At 46.2% G+C, this 19,995-nt stretch overlaps 1 protein-coding gene across 1 annotated transcript in view; it reads right to left on the bottom strand.

Annotated features, from left to right (window-relative positions):
• The window catches only part of FBXO10 (F-box protein 10), a 151,131-nt gene that overhangs the window by 107,336 nt on the left and 23,800 nt on the right, over positions 1-19,995 (bottom strand). The window contains exon 5 of the mRNA XM_040361489.1: positions 5,924-6,073. Within this exon, the coding sequence (XP_040217423.1) occupies positions 5,924-6,073 (150 nt within the window). The remainder of the gene's footprint in view (positions 1-5,923; positions 6,074-19,995) is intronic.

Here is a 19,995-nt window from a genome sequence, read left to right as displayed (position 1 = left end):
AAGGGACCCACCAGAGAACGGGCCGCAAAAAGGCCACTGAAAGAGCACAGCCAAGGCTGAAATCTGCCCCCAAACGCTGCTTTAAGCAATTTTTAGATCCACTCCAAGCTGTAAAAACAGCAGGACCCTGGACACCGAGTACGTCCGTGGACGTCACTCCATCCCTTCGCACCAAGAGATGTAGGCCTGCCAGGTGCGACGGTAGATCCTCCGGAAGAAGACTACCGTGCCCTCAGCATTGTTGAGATGACCGAATCAGACAGACCCCGGTCACATAAAGTCTGGCTTCCAATAGTCATGTTGAGCAAGTCAGTGACTGTACAACAGGAGGAAATATGGGACCTCGAGACAGAGGGACCTCCTGCCCTGGCAACCGCCAGGGTACCTCCGCTACCAGGTGCCCGATATCGGCGTACCAAGGACGCCAAGGTCAATCTGGAGCGATTAGAATCATCGGGATCTCCTCAGCCTCCACTCTGTGGAGCAGCCGAGGAAGCAACTACAATGGAGGAATGGCAAAAAGTCGCCGCAGGGCCACCAGCGCGACTTGCGCGTCTGTACCAGATAACTAGACCTGGCCACTAACTTCGACACCCTAGCGGTGGAGACGAGCGACCAGGAGATCCATGCCCCTGTGAGGCTCACCTTCTGCAAGGGAGCCGAAACACCCCAAGCACAAAGACCAGTCACCCTGGTCCAGCATCTGGCGACTCCAGTAGTCCACCTGCCGGTATACCTGATGGTAGACTGAAGCCACGGCCATGGCGTTGTCCGGCTGAAACCAGATCGGACAACCTTGCAACCTCCTCGACCACGAGGAGAAGCATAGCCTGATCACCTAAAATAGTAGGACAATGAACGGTAGACAGCACCTGGTATTCCCAGGCGATCTCCCACCCAGGCACTAGCCAGGCCCGACTCTTGGTAGCTACCGAGACCAGACGAGAGCGGGCACATTCAGTGAGGTGTGGCTGTAGGTCCACACAAGTCCAGCGACTCAGGGCCGACTGGACCCCCCAGGTTTGTGAACCCCCCAGGTTCACAACCCGTGAGCTGGAATCTGTCGTAAACACCGAACAACTGGAAGGAAGAATTAACTTCCCGGACCGAAGAGTCGGGGATCTCCGTCACCAACTCAGAGAGACTCTGACTAGGTGGCGCACCTGAATCTGATGATTTCAGAGACAAGAGATTTTTACCACCTGGATAGGATTTCCCCTGGAAAACCCGAGTGTGGAACTGGGCATACAGTACCGCCTTGAAGGAGGCTACCCACAGGCCCCAGACCAGCAGGCGCCCGGAGAGAAGACCGATTGCGTGATGCCAATACCTTCACCGCAGACTGAAGAGTCTGCAATTTCTCCAGGGGAAATAGGACCTTCGTCACCCCTAGATACTCCAACGCTGAGTCGGAACCTAGCATGCCCAGGATTTGAACGCCAGATCAAAAGGGAGGGCCACAGGCTGACAGAGACCCTCTCTCATCACGAAGCACAGAAAAAAAACACTGTGAAATGCGCAAAACGGGACATGCATGTATGCGTCCCTGATGTCCGAGGACGCCAGGACGTCCCCCGGATGGAGCGCAGCTACCACCGAACAAATGGATTCCATGCAGAACTACCCGACGTTCACAAAAGGTATTTAGGGCCTGAGGCCCATACAAAACCCCAAACCTCTTGTCCTGCAGGAAAGGTAAAATTACCCCGCAGCTTAGCAAGTCCCACACTGCCCAAGGCAGACCGACGGCCGGGAGAGGAAGACACGAGAAAAGAACTTTGTTCTGTGGATAGGAGTAAACCCTATCTAGTACTCCGAAGAGACCACCTCGCAGACCCACTGGTCAGAGAGCAGGGAGGTTTCACCGAATTGTGAACCTGCAAGCCGCCCCTCCCACTTAGAAACAGGGAAGGAAGGCTACATACATTGGCAGGATTTGGGTGCCGGCGTGATCGGCTTACGCACCCAGGGACGGATTAGTCCCCTAGCTGGGCCTTTGACGGGTGGGAGGGTTGCCCCTAAATAATACACACACATATAGCCGGATTCAGAAAGGACTTACGCCAACGTATCTTCTGATACGCCGTGTAAGTCCACGGATGCGCCGACGTATCTATGCGCCTTATTCAGCAAACAAGATACGCCTGAATTTTGGCTTGATCCGACCGACGTAAGTCTCCTACGCCGTCGTATCTTGGGCGCATATTTACGCTGGCCGCAATGGGCGCTTCCATTGATTTATGCGTAGAATATGCAAATGACCGAGATACGCCGATTCCCGGAACGTACTTGCGCCCGTCGCTGTATGAGATGAGATGCGCTACGCCGGCACAAAGATGCGCCGCTATACCTGAATCCGGCTAATAGTGTGCATGTATATTATGTAGGTGTATGCACACATGCCTTTGGAAGAAACCGGAGTACCCGGAGGAAACCCACGCAGACACAGGGAGTGACAATGCAAGCTCCAGGCAGATTGGCGTCAGTGTCTGGATTCGAACCAATGACTCTCTTGCTGCCAAGTAATGGAGTTAACCACTACACCACCGTGTTCATAAAACCATTCTGAAACAGAAGCCCTGGATAACAAGGGTGCAGCATTCAATGAAGCATCACAGACCTATATGAGGCCCTGGACCAGCTGGTCCGCTAGCCTAATAACTTCGGGAGAGAGTCGGTGCTCCTCCACTGTCTGGTGCAAAATGCTCACTCTGTGAGTTGTATACAGCACTAGGGGTCAGGACTACTCCAAGATGGCCGCCGAAGCGTTCAGAACGTGGTCACAGGAAAATGGCCAACCCAATGTAAGCTGCGCCATAGCGCGGCTACGACAAAATGGCCGCCAGCGCCGACTGACACCCCAGAGTAGTGGCCACAATAGGCCGCAAGTCAGACCCCAGCATGGTAAACATGGAACGGGTCAGTGCTTCGGATCTTCTATCAGTCGGATCCATACAAGCGGGGGTTCCCACAATAGGGAGACTGGTCACCTATACATGACACCCGGAGGGTCCACCACTGGAAAAAGAAGCCCACCTTTTGAAAAGCCTCTCCTCAAAGGGGCACCGAACCACCCGGCGGTGAGGGACTACAAAAGTTATCAGCGGCTGTTCTCATTCCGCCTCTTAGAAATTATCAAAGAAGGGCACAGAAGGAAAAAAACCTATACAGAGCGATCTGATTTGTGTGATCCAAAAAAGGCAGAGCCCTCGGCGGAAACCCAGCTGCACTATCCAGTGCCTTGCAGCAGTGAGAAGCGCACCCATAAATGCCTTATCCTTCTTTTTTTTTTACTACCCAGGTACCTGGTTCATGGCTCCATAACAGAGAATTCCCCAGGGGATAACGGGGGAAGGGGGCACTCTTTTACCGCCCGTCCACAGTCCACCCCCACCCTGGCACAAACGTGTCCAGGACTAACAATAAAACCTATGTGGGAATCCCAGGTGCTAACACCTGCTGCCACCACCAGCATGTTGGGGAAGGACCCAGATACTGACTCCAAATATTAATAATATTTACATAGTGTGTATGTATAATATGCACACCTGTCTTTACAAATAAACAAAAGCTCCTAGAGCCCTATTCAGGGCCTCTCATCCACTTGCTGCACTGATCAGGGGGTACGCAGGGGACTCACCTCAGGAGGAGACTGCCCAGCGCTGCCGTCCGCTCTCAGCACACAGCGTGTGAGAGGAAAAGAACCGTGAGGTAACTGTGCGGCATCTGCAGGGACCTGTGTGCCAAATGGCAGCAAAATGCTGCGTTTAAACAGAAAAAGCCTCCTAGGGCTTTTTAACAGTGAAAAACCCCTCACAGGAAAGCCCCCATACAAAAAAGAAAAAACACAGGCCAGATAACCCAGTCCACTCAGGAAGGCCCCCTCCCCCCTGACAGTGGCAATGTTAGCAATGCAGCAAGGGAAAAGGAGCAGGGAAGAGAGCAGAAGAGGACCCCCGAACCCCAGGAATGCCCTACCGTACCAACCCACCGAAGCAGGAGGGACTGTACTTAGCGAGCGAGGACTCGCTGACGTATTCCTGACAGAACTACAACTGCAATGGAGGTAGCTGTCGGCCCGGTCCACTGTGAGTGAGACAACACCACAGCCCAATCATATGTGGACCTCGGAGCAAAGCTCACCGGCCACCCCAGGAGTCATGGGGTATGGCGTGGCAGACCCAGCCTCTTTGCAAAGGTGTGCCCACGCTTGCTGGTCGGACTGAGTAGACTACAAGGATCTAGATTATCCAGCCTGTCTCTCAGCCATCAGTTGAAAGAAGATTCTTCAAGAAAAGGTAAAATAAAATAAAATAAAATTTCTCCTCAGGGCGCTGGGCCCAAAGGGAGCCATATGTCCTCCTTGCTAGGCAGAACAAAACTGAGGCTGCATGCTGCAGTGAGGAGGGTTATGTCTCGAGGGACTGCCCTCTGGGCAGGGCTGTTCAACTCTGTTAATGTTACATGTATTTAATTATCTAACATGTTTCTGCCTAGTCCTCTCCTGTAAACAGGGAACATAACCCACTTGCCAAGATTTAAGGAACTGTGTCCGTCCATGGACGAAAAGAGAAATAGATTTTTTTTCGAAATTGTCGCTCTATTTTTGTTTATAGCGCAAAAAATAAAGATGGACTTTTGGAGCGGTCCTGCTAGCGCACTGCTCCAGTGTAAAAACCCTCAGGCTTTCACACAGACTGCAGGGCAGGAGTTTTTCAGGTGGTATTTAGGCGCTATTTTTAGCGCTAAAACGCCTGAAAAATTCCTCAGTGTGAAAGGGGCCTAAGCACCAACGTATGGGTGGATTTACTAGAGGCAAACAAACAAAACTGTGCACTTTTGCAAGCGCAGTTGCTCCAGAACTTAATAAACGATGGAGAGCTTTGCTGAATTTCATCGTCCAATCATGTGCAAGCAAAAATGCTATTTTTTTTTCTCTTTGCATGTGTTTGGGTATTCTTTGTAAATTGAAGCTTTACCTAATTTACTAAGCTCTGGAGCAACTGCCCTTGCAAAGTGCACAGGATAGTTGCATTTAGTAAATCAACCCCATAGTTGGGTTAGAACCGACACAGTAAATTTAAAAGGGCTCCAGCAGGCTAATAAGTTAGAGGGGGAAAATAAGAAAGTTAGTCCCCTTTCACACAATAAGCCTGCTTGAACCTGCCTGTCCGTTTTTCAGGCAGATCCAAGCGGGCCATCCATTGACTCCTATGGGCAGGTGCATGTCAGCGGAGAGGTGTCCGCTGTCACCCGTCTGCCATCCGATCCGTTGAAGACAGACGTATGGCGATACGCCTACCATCCATCTTGGCGGATCGGATGAGATCTGATGAAAATTAACATGCTGTCAGTTTTCGTCCAATCTCCCCATAGAGACCAGCAGGGATCTTACAGGTCCCTCCCCGCTCGGTGATCAGAGACGGACCTCAGCGGAGATCGATTTAGCGATCTCTCGCTGAGCTGGTGGCATTCCCTGAGCAGATCCACCCCATGTGAATGGGGCCTCAAAGCCCTAAAAGAAATCCCATTACCATGCCCTGAATGGGCCCAGAACAGATTTGGTCTTACAGCAAGACAAATGCTGTGGATGAAATCTTTGAACAGCTAGACTAAAATAGGAATGTGAAAACACAGTCAGGTTTAAAAGCTATCAGATAAAAAATATCTGAGCTATAACATTCCTCAGCTTCCCTTATGCCTCAACAGAGGAAAAGGGGGAAAAATAAAATGAAATAAAAGCATGTTTGCAAAGCTGCCTAATTTCCTCCTACAATGCAAGGTACAGGGGCCTGAACTCAGACCAAATTTGAACTTGCATACGACTATCTATCTAGGTCTCCTGCCCTATATTGCAGTAAAATGTAAGTGCTATAGAGCTCTACTAAGTAAGTAAATATACAAATTCCAGAGTGTTGCATACCAATATCACAGGGTTGGCTCCTTTGCGTATATCCACTCCTGCTTCTGTGTTTGAATGGATGTTATTATCAGCTATGAGACCTCCAGCTGCCAGACGTAGAAAAACCCCTGATGCTTTGCAGTGGTAAATTTCATTCTTTAGCATTACAACCTGTGGAAAAATCCTGACCATAAATCCATAATGCAAACAAACGTTAAACATTTATAATATACTAGATCAGGGGTCTCCAAACTTTTTAAACAAAGGGCCAGTTTATTGTCCTTTAGACTTTAGGGCCGGATTGTGGCCAGCAGGGGCAAAAAAAAATTGGCATCATTGAAAATAAATATGGCCTCAGGATTGGTGGTCAATAGGAGGGGTAGTGCCACTATTAATAGGAGGAATAGTATCCCATCATTGGTATCAGTGAGAAAGAGTGCCCCATTGTAGCTGTCAGTTGGAGGAATAGTGCTTCATATCAGTGGAAGGAATAGTGCCCCAAGGGCCGGATAGAAGCTAGCAAAGGGCCACATCTGGCCCTCGGGCTGCAGTTTGGAGACCCCTGTACTAGATAATGCACGCTAATACAATAACATGACTCTGCGGACATACCCAATTAATGATTACTTATTCAACTGCCCAACTCCTAGTGACACTAAACTCTGGTTTAAAAAAAATATCTTTTCAAGTATGTATTCATAACTCAATTATTTTTATTGAGGTTTTGAACATGCAAAGTTAAAGTATAAAAGACAAACATAATCTGCAATAGTTCCTGTCATACAATTGTACTTGGATATTATGGCGGTAGGCATGCATAGTCAAAACGTGTGTCACCCATTGGTTTGGGCCTGACGCCCGAACATGCAAAAAGGATATTGCTCCCCTCCCAAACACCCCAAAGGGAAGCAAACTGTGTATTGGGGTAGGAAGCAATAGTGCTGCTGGCCTCAGTCAGAACGTAGGCTGCGTTATTTATCATAGTCCAGAATTTGTCGGATTTTATCCAGTACAGAAATATGATGGTGACCAACATTAACAGAAATAAGAATGAATAGCCTCTAAAAGGTAGACTCATAATGGGTTTATGAGATATCGATAAGATCAAGTGTTAATCTATAATATTATTGTACAGCTAGCTTGTACCTGTGCATTCTCCTGCAGCTGCCGTATTATTATTGTACAGCTAGCTTGTACCTGTGCATTCTCCTGCAGCTGCTGTGTCCCAATTGACAGCAATGGGCCTACATGGGGATGCATGGAACACCTGTGCATCCCTATGCAGCTAAACACACCCCTGTAGTATGTCCTGCGTGAACAAGGCCTTAGGCTTTGTTTCGACTTGCAGTTGGGGGGCAGCAAAAGTGCACGATTAAGCTGCGTTTCTGTCACCCACCAGCTACACCCCTCAAGCTACAATAGGCAGCGGACGGGGGAGTTTACTTGCTAGGGATGCAATGCTTTGTGACCATGGCAAAGTTAAACTGACTTGTAGTGATGCCGCCTGCCGAATGCTACACAGTCAAATTAATGGGTAAGCGCCGCAATGCCATGCAACTGCGTGCAATGCATGCAGTTGCAACGCATTTGTCATAAAAAATTGGGTTAAGACAGGCACCGCTTAGCTTCCTCACCGCATATCAGTAGCCTTGGGCTTCAGAGGCAAGCGCGATTTAGATGCATGTCTAAATCTACCCTTAGGGTCCTTTCACACAGGCTGTCTAATCAGGTCCACCTGTCAGTTTTTCAGGCGGACCTGATCAAACCCTCCAGTCTCCCCTATGGAGCGGTGGATGTCAGCTGACATCCGCCGCTATCCGATCTTGCCTGCAAAAAACAGATGGATGGTGGTCCTATTTTCCATCTGTCTGGCAGATCAGATGATAATGGACAGGCGGTCCATTTTCACACGATCTCCCCATAGAGGAGCGGAGATGGACCTGTCATTCACAGAGGGATTAGTAGACCAATCCCCTGCTAAACAAGCGTATTCTGTCACACGCAGGTGCCTGTGTGAAAGGGGCCTTGCTATGATTTTTTTTTTTTTAACAATAATTTTTTGTAACAGATACCATTTTTTTTTCTTTGGAGGTCTTTGGAGAGACATCAGGGGTCCAAACAGACCTCTAATGTCTCTTTCTTTAGACAGAGAAAAGGACTGAAGAGTTCAGTTCCTCTCTCTGCAGGCTGAGCTGCAAAATGTATGAATGGATGGAAGCCTCTGAATAGCGTCTCTCATTCATTCAAAAACGGTGGCATAGTAAACACGGTTTACTATGCCACAGTGACAGCTGAACATAGGCGTGATCGACACCGATCGCTCACTACGTTTACCTAGGATAGAAAGGTGGCTGGTAAACACATATATACCAGCCCCCCGCCCCCATCCTGACAGCTTGCGATCCGGGACTCCTCCCGAGCAGCAGCTGCTGTGGGCAGGAGGTGGGGAGGGAAATCTGGTGGATGGCAGGTCAAGGAGTGATCCCAGGAGATCTAAAATGTGGGGGCACTGCAAGGGGGGGGGGTCAGAGTGCTTCCCCATAACCCCCCATTTGTGCCTCCCATGCAGCATACAAGCTGGTGGGAGGCGGAAAGGGAAAGCTGGCAAGCTGCAGTGCGGGAAGGTGTCCCGGAGATGGGGAATATGAGGCACTACGGGGGCATCCAGAATGGCGGCAGGGGGGTATACATTTTTTCCCGCCATTTGAGTGTCCCCTGTACCATATAGGCCGGCGGAAGGGCAGAGGAGGGAAGCTGCAGGGAATCATCGTGTAGCGGTGGGGGGGGGGGGGGGGGGGGGGGGGGTCAAGATCAGGGTGGGGGGGAGGAGGGTTAGTGTATGATGAGGAGTGCTGTAGGGATTAGTTAGGTGAGAAAGGGATGTACTTTAGTGTAAGGCAGGAAGAAATTTTAGTGTAGCCTCTGCCATAGTGGGGGGGGGGGGGGGGTGGAGGAGGCACTGTTTTGGAGTTATAGTTTTGATCAGTGGATTGTTATCCACTGATCAGATCGAAGTTTGAAGTGAACTTGAGCTTATAACACAAGGAATGAGGTCCTGCAAGCGGTTCTGTAGATCCACATGCCGTACGGACCTGGCAGTGAAAGGGTGGCTGGAAATAAATCAGGCACATTCTCAATGTGTTTGTTACTCCAACATTTCATATTCCTAATACAACGGATATAGGAAAGAATCACCCCCTTTAAATTAATCACATTTTGTTGCTTTGCAGCCTGAAATCCAGCACTTGTCAGGATAGAAGGAAAAATTAATGGGGCAAAATAAAATACCATCATATTCTTAAGTCTGCTGCCCAGGGAAGAAGGTTTACCTTCCAACATGACAATGACCCAAAGCACACAGAAAAAATGACCACACAGTGGTTGAAGGAGAAATAGGTGAATGTCTTGCATGGCCTAGTCAGAACCCAGACTTAAACCCCATTGAAAATCTGTGGATTGACTTGAAAACTGCAGTCCACAAACGGTCACCATCAAATTTAACTGTAAGGTCTAGGGCCGGGATTCAGAAAGAACTTACGCCGACGTATCTGTTGATATGAGGCGTAAGTTCAAGGAACGTAAGTCTCCTACACCGTCGTATCTTGGGTGCATATTTACGCTGGCCGCTAGGGGCGCTTCCGTAGATTTACGCATTAAAAATGTAAATGAGTTAGATACACCGATTCACGAACGTACTTGCGCCTGCCGCAGTAAGCTACGCCGTTAGCGTAAGGCGTACGTCCGGCGTAACTTTACCCCTCATAAAGCAGGGGTAAGTCATGTTAAGGTATGGACGTCGGAACAGCCGTCGTATTTTACGTTGTTTACGTAAGTCGTACGTGAATGGGGCTGGGCGTAGGTTACGTTGACGTCGTATTGGTTGGAGCCGGCGTATCTTAGGGAGTAAATTTGACGTGATTCTGAGCATGCGCGCGCATGCGCCGTTCGGCCATGCATTTACATGGGGTCACGCTTCATTATAATACTACACGCCCACTGCCTTGCTACTTTGAATTAGGCGGGCTTACGCCGGCCATTTTACGTTACGCCAGCGCAAGAAAGGGAGCAAGTGCTTTGTGAATACAGTACGAGCCTCTCCAAGTTACGTCAGCGTAGCACATATCAGATGCGCTACGCCTATCTAAAGATGCGCCGGTCTCTCTGAATCAGCGCCCGCATATGTAAATGGTGTTCAAACCACACATGTGAGGTATCGCCGCGATTGGTAGAGCGAGAGCAATAATTCTAGCCCTAGACCTCCTCTGTAACTCAAAACATGCAACCTGTAGATTTTTTTAAACGTCGCCTATGAAGATTTTAAAGGGTAAAAGTTTGTCGGCATTCCACGAGCGGACGCAATTTTGAAGCGTGACATGTTGGGTATGAATTTACTCGGCGTAACATTATCTTTCATAATATAAAAAAAAAAATGGGGATAACTTTACTGTTGTCTTATTTTTTAATTAAAAAAAGTGCAATTTTTAAAAAAAAAAAGGTGCGCTTGTAAGATCGCTGCGCAAATACGGCGTGACAGGAAGTATTGCAACGATTGCCATTTTATTCTCTAGGGTGTTAGGATAAAAAAATATATATAATGTTTGGGGGTTCTAATTAGAGGGAAGAAGATGGCAGTAAAAATAGTGAAAAATAACATTAGAATTGCGATTTAACTTGTAATACTTAACTTGTAATACCAACGGCCACCACCAGATGGCGCCAGCTTACACATCTGGTGGTAATAACTTGTAATACCAACGGCTCCCCACCAGATGGCGCCAGCGCTCACAAAAAAAACATTTTTTTTGCCCCCCTTCCAAGCCAAGTCGCCAGGACCCTATTTCTAATCGCCATGGCGACCTGACGACCGGGATTTGTCGAGCCCTGTGTGTGTGTGTGTGTGTCTGTGTGTATATATATATATATATATAATTATATATATATATATATATATATATATATATATATATATATATATATATATATATATATATATATATATATATATATATATATATATACACACACACACACACACACACACACACACACACATATATATACACATACATACATACATATACACACACACACACACACACACAGTCAGGTCCACAAATATTGGGACATTGACACAATTCTAATCTGCTTGGCTCTATACACCACCACAATGGGTTTGAAATGAAACAAACAAGATGTTCTTTAACTGCAGACTTTCAGCTTTAATTTGAGGGTATTTACATCCAAATCAGGTGAACAGTGTAGGAATTACAACAGTTTGTATATGTGCCTCCCACTTTTTAAGGGACCAAAAGTAATGGGACAATTGACTGCTCAGCTGTTCCATGGCCTGGTGTGTGTTATTCCCTCATTATCCCATTTACAAGGAGCAAATAAAAAGGTCCAGGGTTAATTTCAAGTGTGCTATTTGCATTTGGAATCTGTTGCTATCAACTCTCAATATGAGATCCAAAGAGCTGTCACTATCAGTGAAGCAAGCCATCATTAGGCTGAAAAAACAAAACAAACCCATCAGAGAGATAGCAAAAACATTAGGTGTGGGCAAATCAACTGTTTGGAACATCCTTAAAAAGAAAGAACGCACCGGTGAGCTCAGCAACACCAAAAGACCCGGAAGACTACTGAAAATAACTGTGGTGGATGACCGAAGAATTCTTTCCCTGGTGAAGAAAACACCCTTTACAACAGTTGGCCAGATCAAGAACACTCTCCAGGAGGTAGGTGTATGTGTGTCAAAGTCAACAATCAAGAGAAGACTTCACCAGAGTGAATACAGAGGGTTCACCACAAGATGGAAACCATTGGTGAGCCTCAAAAACAGGAAGGCCAGATTAGAGTTTGCCAAACAACATCTAAAAAAGCCTTCACACTTCTGGAACAACATCCTATGAACAGATGAGACCAAGATCAACTTGTATCAGAGTGATGGGAAGAGAAGAGTATGGAGAAGGAAAGGAACTGCTCATGATCCAAAGCATACCACCTCATCAGTGAAGCATGGTGGTGGTAGTGTCATGGTGTGGGCATTTATGGCTGCCAATGGAACTGGTTCTCTTGTATTTATTGATGATGTGACTGCTGACAAAATTGTTTCGGGCAATATTATTATCTGCTCATATTCAGCCAAATGCTTCAGAACTCATTGGACGGCGCTTCACAGTGCAGATGGACAATGACCCGAAGCATAATGCGAAAGCAACCAAAGAGTTAAAGGGAAAGAAGTGGAATGTTATGTAATGGCCAACTCTATCACCTGACCTGAATCCGATTGAGCATGCATTTCACTTGCTGAGGACAAAACTGAAGGGAAAATGCCCCAAGAACAAACAGGAACTGAAGACAGTTGCAGTAGAGGCCTGGCAGAGCATCACCAGGGATGAAACCCAGCGTCTGGTGAGGTCTATGCGTTCCACACTTCAGGCTGTAATTGACTGCAAAGGATTTGCAACCAAGTATTAAAAAGTGAAGGTTTGATTTATGATTGATAATCTGTCCCATTAGTTTTGGTACCTTAAAAAGGGAGAGGCACATATACAAACTTGTAATTCCTACACCGTTCACCTGATTTGGATGTAAATACCCTCAAATTAAATCTGAAAGTCTGCAGTTAAAGCACATGTTGTTCATTTCAAATCCAGTGCTGTATAGAGCCAAAAAGATTAGAATTGTGTCGATGTCCCAATATTTATGGACCTGACTGTATATACACACATATATAGAATTATGTTTATTTTCTTCTCTGCAAGCGTCTACAGATTTATTTAGAACCATTTTTCTTGAGTTTATTCCCCCACGTCGTGATTTAGAATTGACTCATCCCTCTAGAAAAATCATAAGTGTTCTCTTATGATGGTGCTTCACACATTTATTCTCCTTTGCTTAAAGCGGGGGTTCACCCGAAAAAAATTTTTTAACATTAGATTGAGGCTAATTACGGGAAGCAGAATCAGGTGTTTTTTTTTTAAATCAATGCAGTACTTACTGTTTTAGAGATAGATGTTCTCCGCCGCTTCCGGGTATGGTCTGCAGGACTGGGCGTTCCTATTTGATTGACAGCCTTTCCGACCGTCGCATACAGCGTGTCATGAGTTGCCGAACGTCGGTGCGGCTCTATACGGCACCTGCGCACCGACGTTCGGCTTCTTTCGGCAACTCGTGACGCGCTGTATGCGACGGTCAGAAAGGCTGTCAATCAAATAGGAACGCCCAGTCCCGCAGCCCATACCCGGAAGCGGCGGAGAACATCTATCTCTAAAACGGTAAGTACTGCATTGATTTAAAAAAAAAAACCTGATTCTGCTTACCGTAATTAGCCTCAATCTAATGTTAAAAATAGAGGGGAGGTTCACCCTAAAAACGACTTTCCCTTATTACACTGGCCCCCCACATTACAATACGATTATGCCTATTAGTTTTTTTTTTATGCTGTACATACCTTCGTAAAGCTATTCACCCGTGGCTTCCGGGTTTCGAGTGGGAGTGGGCTGGTGATTGACGTTTTGACAAAAAACGAGCTCCCCCTCCGTCGCGTAAGCCGCGTCACGATTGGCGAAAGGAGCCGAACGGCGATGCGCAGGCGCAGTATAGCGCTGACTCGCCGTTCGGCTCCTTTCGCCAATCGTGACGCGGCTTACGCGACAGGGGGGAGCTTGTTTTTTGTCAAAACGTCAATCACCAGCATGTTAGGAACGCCCACTCCCGCGGGACTCGCAACCCGGAAGCCACGGGTGAATTAGCTGTACGAAGGTATGTACAGCATCAAAGAAAACCTAATAGGCATAATCGTATTATAATGTGGGGGGCAGTGTAATAAGAGAAAGTCAATTTTAGGGTGAACCTCCCCTTTAAAGGGTTTGTAAAGGAAATTTTTTTTTTTTATCTTAATAGCTTCCTTTACCTTAATGCAGTGCTGTTTTCATGTCCTCATTGTTCGTTTTTGCTCTCAAGTTGCTGTAATTCTTCTCTGATCTCCACACTTCCTGGTTGTCTGTTTCCTGATGACCACAGTGCTGGGAGCTTTCTCTCTGTGGTCACTAACTTCAAGGAGGTGTGATTACTGTGGGTCTAGTTTCTAGTTTCGTTTTCCAAACCATCACTGCTCTATGGCTCTGTATGCTCTGTAAGGCAGAGAGGCAGGAAACAACATGCAAAAACGAAACTAGAAACTACAGGTACAATATATGATTGATTTGGATCTATTTATTGTTTTTCAAAGGAATCAGTTAACTACCGTATTTATCAGCGTATACCGCGCACTTTTTTGCCCTGAAAATCAGGGCAAAATCGTGGGTGCGCGGTATACGCCGATACCCACGCCGAGTTTGAATACTGCGCCGACATATACCGAGCGCGGTACACTCGGGTATAGTCGGGCAGTCTCAGCTCCTTCCGCACTCACGTCCTGGACGTACAGGACGTCAGCGCAAGAGTTGCCGAGCCTGCCCGACAATACACGAGTGTACTGCGCTCTGTATATGTTGGCGCAGTATTCAAACTCGGCGCGGGAAACGAGCGGGGAGAACGCAAGGACGCGCAAAAGGACGCCGGACCCGACGAAGAGGACACCCGAAGCCGCAGACGGACACCGTACCCGACGAGGCCGCCGATGGACGCCGCACAAGACACCAAAACTGTAAGTACAAAAAAACTTTTTCCACAGGAATCCGCTGCAACTTTAGGGGTGCGCGCTATACGCGGGAGCGCGCTATACCCCAATACAGTATTATGTCTCTATACCCTGTAATCAGTAATTTCAGCAAAAATGTTTTTTTTTTATTTACAACCCTTTTAAAAAGGGCACTTGTAATAAACTGAATGGTAACTCTTCAATTATTATAATAGTTGTGCTTTACCTCAGGGCTCGACAAATCCCGGGCGCCAGGTCGCCATGGCGACTAGAAATGGTGTCCTGGCGACTTGGCTTGGAAGGTGGGCAAAAAAAAAAAAGTTTTTTTTGTGAGCTGGCGCCATCTGGTGGTGAGCCGTTGGTATTACAAGTTATTACCACCAGATGTGTGAGCTGGCGCCATCTGGTGGTGGCAGTTGGTATTACAAGTTAAGCATTACAAGTTAAACAGCAATTCTGTAATTTTTCACTATTTTTCACTGCCATCTTCTTCCCTCTAATTAGAACCCCCAAACATTATATATATTTTTTATCCCAACACCCTAGAGAATAAAATAGCGATCGTTGCAATACTTTCTATCACGCCGTATTTGCGCAGCGGTCTCACAAGCGCACTTTTTTGGGAAAAAAATTACACTTTTTTTTATTAAAAAATAAGACAACAGTAAAGTTATCCCCATTTTTTTTAATATTATGAAAGATAAATGTTACGCCGAGTAAATACATACCCAACATGTCACGCTTCAAAATTGCCTCCGCTCATGGAATGCCGACAAACTTTTACCCTTTAAAATCTTCATAGGCGATGTTTAAAAAAATCTACAGGTTGCATGTTTTGAGTTACAGAGGAGGACTAGGGCTAGAATTATTGCTCTCGCTCTACCAATCGCGGCGATACCTCACATGTGTGGTTTGAACGCCGTTTACATAAGCGGGCGCTGCTCACGTATGTGTTAGTTTCTGCGCGCAAGCTCGTCGGGACGGGGTGTGTTTTCTGGCTCCTAACTTTTTTAGCTGGCTCCTAGATTCCAAGCAAATTTTGTCAAACCCTGCTTTACCTCTCTGGGGTAGCTGAAATTCCTGTTTTCTCCCACAATGTCACCTCCGTGTCAGCTGAAAATCTACACAGAAGCTGTCCTATACCCTGGCTTAGCTTAACCACTTCAATACCAGGCACTTCCTGCCCAAGCCAATTTTCAGCTTTCTGCGCTGTCGCTGTTTAAATGACAATTGTGTGGTCGTGCTACACTGTACCCAAACAGAGTTTTTATCATTTTGTTCCCACAAATAGAGCTTTCTTTTGGTGGTATTTGATCACCTCTGCGGTTTTTATTTTTTGCTAAACAAATAAAAAAAACAAAGAAAATTTTGAAAAGAAAAAATGTTTCTTTTGTTTCTGTTATAACATTTTGTAAATAAGTAAGTTTTCTCCTTCACTGATGGGCACTGATAAGGCAGGACTTATGGGCACTCGTAGGAGGCATTGATGGGTGGCACTGATATGCAGCACTGATGGGCACTGATATGCGGCACTGGTAGGCATTGTGGATGGGCACTGATTGGCATTTCCCTGGTGGTCTAGAGGGGTCATCCCTGGTGGTCCAGTGTGGTTGCCATCTCTGGTGGTCCCGGCGGCATCCTGGTGGTCCTGGGCAGGCATCTGAGGGCAGGATGCGCTGATAATCACAGCACAGACCCCCCTTTCAGAAGAGCAGCCGATCGGCTATCCTCTACTCACGTCTGTCAGACGCGAGTGAGGAAAAGCCAATCAATGGCTCTTCCTGTTTACATTGTGATCAGCCATGATGAAAAGCCGATCAATGGCTCTTTACCAAGATCGGTGTAGCGTTGTGTCAAACTGACACACCGCACCACCGATCGCCGCGATGTGTGCCCCAACAGGCGCGCGGCGGCTGTTATCCTGCTGGACGTCATATGACGCCCAGTCAGGATAACTGATCCACCGCCCCGCTGTCATTCTGCTATAGGCCAGGCGGGAAGTTGTTTTTGGTCCTGTAATCTATTTTTCATGAAGTAATTTCTTACTGTGTTTATTCTCTAGGGGAAAAAAAATGTTTGTGGGTTCGGAGTAATTTTCTAGCAAAAAATACAGATTTTAACTTGTAAACAACGACCCGGATTCAGATACAATAGTGTATCCATCGGCGGGCGTAAGGCATCTCAGATACGTTACGCCGCCGTAAATTAGGGCGCAAGTTCCGTATTCAGAAAGAACTTGCGCCTTAAGTTACGGCGGCGTAACATATGTGGTCCGGCGTAAGCCCGCCTAATTCAAATGTGGATGATGTCGGCGTGTTTTATTTAAATTAATTGTGACCCCACGTCATGCGTCATGCGCCGTTCGTGAAAGAATCCCAGTGCGCATGCTCGAAATTACGCCGCAAATCGTCAATGCTTTAGACGTGAACGTAACTTACGTACAGCCCTATTCACGAACGACTTAGGCAAACGACGTAATCGACCGGAAATTCTACGCTGGCCCGACGTCCATAGTTAACATAGGATACTCCTCATATAGCAGGGGTAACTTTACGCCGGAAAAAGCCTAACGTAAATGACGTAAAAAAATGCGCCGGGCGGACGTACGTTTCTCAATCGGCGTATCTACCTAATTTGCATATTCCTCGCGTAAATCTACGGAAGCGCCACCTAGCGGCCAGCGTAAATATGCAGCCTAAGATACGACGTTTTAAGAGACTTACGCCGGTCGGATCTTAGGGAAATCTATGCGTAACCGATTCTTTGAATCAGTCGCATAGATACGACCCCGCAACTCAGAGTTACGACGGCGTATCCGGAGATTCGCCGTCGTAACTGCTATCTGTTTCCGGCCCAACAAGTGTCAGAAATAGGCTTGGTCCTTGAGTGGTAAAATAAATTTCAGTTAGTGTGTTAAATACTTATCTTACCTGCTGTATACACACACACACACACACACACACACACACACACAGTACTGTGCAAATGTTTTAGGCAGGTGTGACGAAATGCTGTAAAATAAGAATGATTTATTTTAAATAGTTTATTTTTATCCATTTCCAAAATGAGCGAAGAAAAATCTAAATCAAATCAATATTTAGTGCGACTGCCCTTTGGCTTCAAACCAGCATCAATTCTTCTAGGTACACTTGCACAGTTTTTTAAAGGCACTTGGCAGGTAGGTTGTTCTAAAAATCTTGGAGAATTAACCACAGATCTTTCAAAATGTATACATCAGTGCAGAGCACCTGCTGTAATTTTTCTGCACCACAGTTCCTATGTTTTCATGCATAGGATATGGAGACAAAGCTAAGCAATGTAAATGTAATGCAACATATTTGGCTGTAGCAGGGGGCAGTTTGTTTGCAAAGGGCTGAAGACGGTACAATAAGGAGTGTCTGCAGGCAACAGTGAAACATGGTGAAAGTTCTTTGGGGCTGCATTTCTGCAAGTGCAGTTTGATATTTGGTCAAGATCAATGGCGTCCTTAATGCTGAGAAATAAAGGCAGATGCTTCTCTATTATGCCATACCAAACATACGGCCAATGTCATTAAGAACTTCAGTGTTAAGAAGAACAAGGAGTCCAGGAAGTGATGATTTGGCCCCCACAGAACCCTGATCTCAACATCATCAAGTCTGTCAGGGATTACATAAAGAGACAGAAGAATTTGAGGCAGCCTACACCCACAGAAGATCTGAGGTTAGTTCTCCAAGATGTTTGGAACAAGTTCCTTTAACCCCTTCCCGACCTCCTCATGTACATATACGTCAGCAGAATGGCACGGACAGGCACATGTACGTACCTGTACGTCCTCTGCTAGACGTAGGTGGGGGGTCCGATCGGGACCCCCCCCGGTACATGCGGAGGTCGGGTCCGCTCGGGGAGCGATCCGGGACGACGGCGCGGCTATTTGTTTTTAGCCGCTCCGTCGCGATCGCTCCCCGGAACTGAAGAACGGGGAGAGCCGTATGTAAACACGGCTTCCCCGTGCTTCACTGTGGCGGTGTATCGATCGAGTGATCCCTTATATAGGGAAGACTCGATCGATGTTGTCAATCCTACAGCCACACCCCCCTACACTAGTAAACACACACACAGTGATCCCTAAATCCTACAGCGCCCCCTGTGTCTAACTCCCAAACTGCAACTGTCATTTTCACAATAAAGAATGCAATTTAAATGCATTTTTTGCTGTGAAAATGACAATTGTCCCAAAAATGTGTCAAAATTGTCCGAAGTGTCCGCCATAATGTCGCAGTCACGAAAAAAATCGCTGATCGCCGCCATTAGTAGTAAAAAAAAAAAAAAAAAAAAAAAAAACTATCCCCTATTTTGTAAACGGTATAAATTTTGCGCAAACCAACCGATAAACGATTATTGCGGGGCTTAAGTGGTTAAAAAACTGTGTGCAAGTGTACCTGAAAGAATTGATGTTGGTTTAAAGCCAAAGGGCGGTCACACAAAATATTAATTTTATTTGGATTTCTCTTCTGTTTATTTTTTATCCATTGACAAAATGGAAAGTAAATGAACATTTAACACTCCAAATTTACAGCATTTCTTCACACCTGCCTAAGACATTTGCACTGTATACTGTATATCTTGTTGGCAACAAGAAAATCCCTATATGTTATGTGTTCTGTAAACAGGATCATTCTTTCTGCAGTCAGGGGATTAATAAAATGTATTGATGCCAAAAATACGATTATTAATGCCAAACTGCCTGTTTCATTTGAAGTTCTGTTTTACAGTTAATTTGAACGGTTACCTAATTTCATCAAGAGCTCCACAGCTAAGCACACACTAGTGAAGTTTCCTGCTCATAGGTGTGCGCAGCCTATTGCATTTTAGGGTGTGCACCCCAAACGTATTAAAACGTGGACGGCGTTAGTAGGGCAGAGGATGGCTTCAGTAGAGCAGTGAACTTGTCAGTTGGGCAGAGGTTAATGTCATTTTTTTTGTTGTTTTTTTATTACTTCTTTTTTTTTAAGAGCGGCATTGGGGGGCTTTGGTGAAATATCAGCAGGGGATTCTGTGCTGCACGGGTTGATTAGTGTGTGCCCAGGCACACCCGGGACACCCCCTGCGCATGCATGTTCCTGCTACTGGCACCCAATGAGGCACAGAAAACATATTTTCACATTATTTATTGGGACATGAATTTACCATTGCAGCACATAATCTCTTAGCATCCACCTCTACAGTACAACACACATTACATTTCTTCTCAAACTTTTTAAATGGCTGACCAATAAATACATCCAACCAATTAATAGTTCACTAAATAATAAAAAATAGATCAATTTCGGTGCAAAAATTACACTAGTTTTACGAAAAAGGGTGCTCAATGGAAAAAAAAAAGGCTATAGAAGCACTTCTATTTCTATTGCAGTGGCAGCTTAAATGTTCAAATGCTGACCTGAGGAAAATAATATGATAGAGAATT

Source organism: Rana temporaria, chromosome 1, assembly GCF_905171775.1.
Source record: "Rana temporaria chromosome 1, aRanTem1.1, whole genome shotgun sequence".
Taxonomy (NCBI): Eukaryota; Metazoa; Chordata; class Amphibia; order Anura; family Ranidae; genus Rana; species Rana temporaria.
Note: the sequence above shows the minus strand (reverse complement) of the source record. Positions and strands in the feature narration are given on the sequence as shown.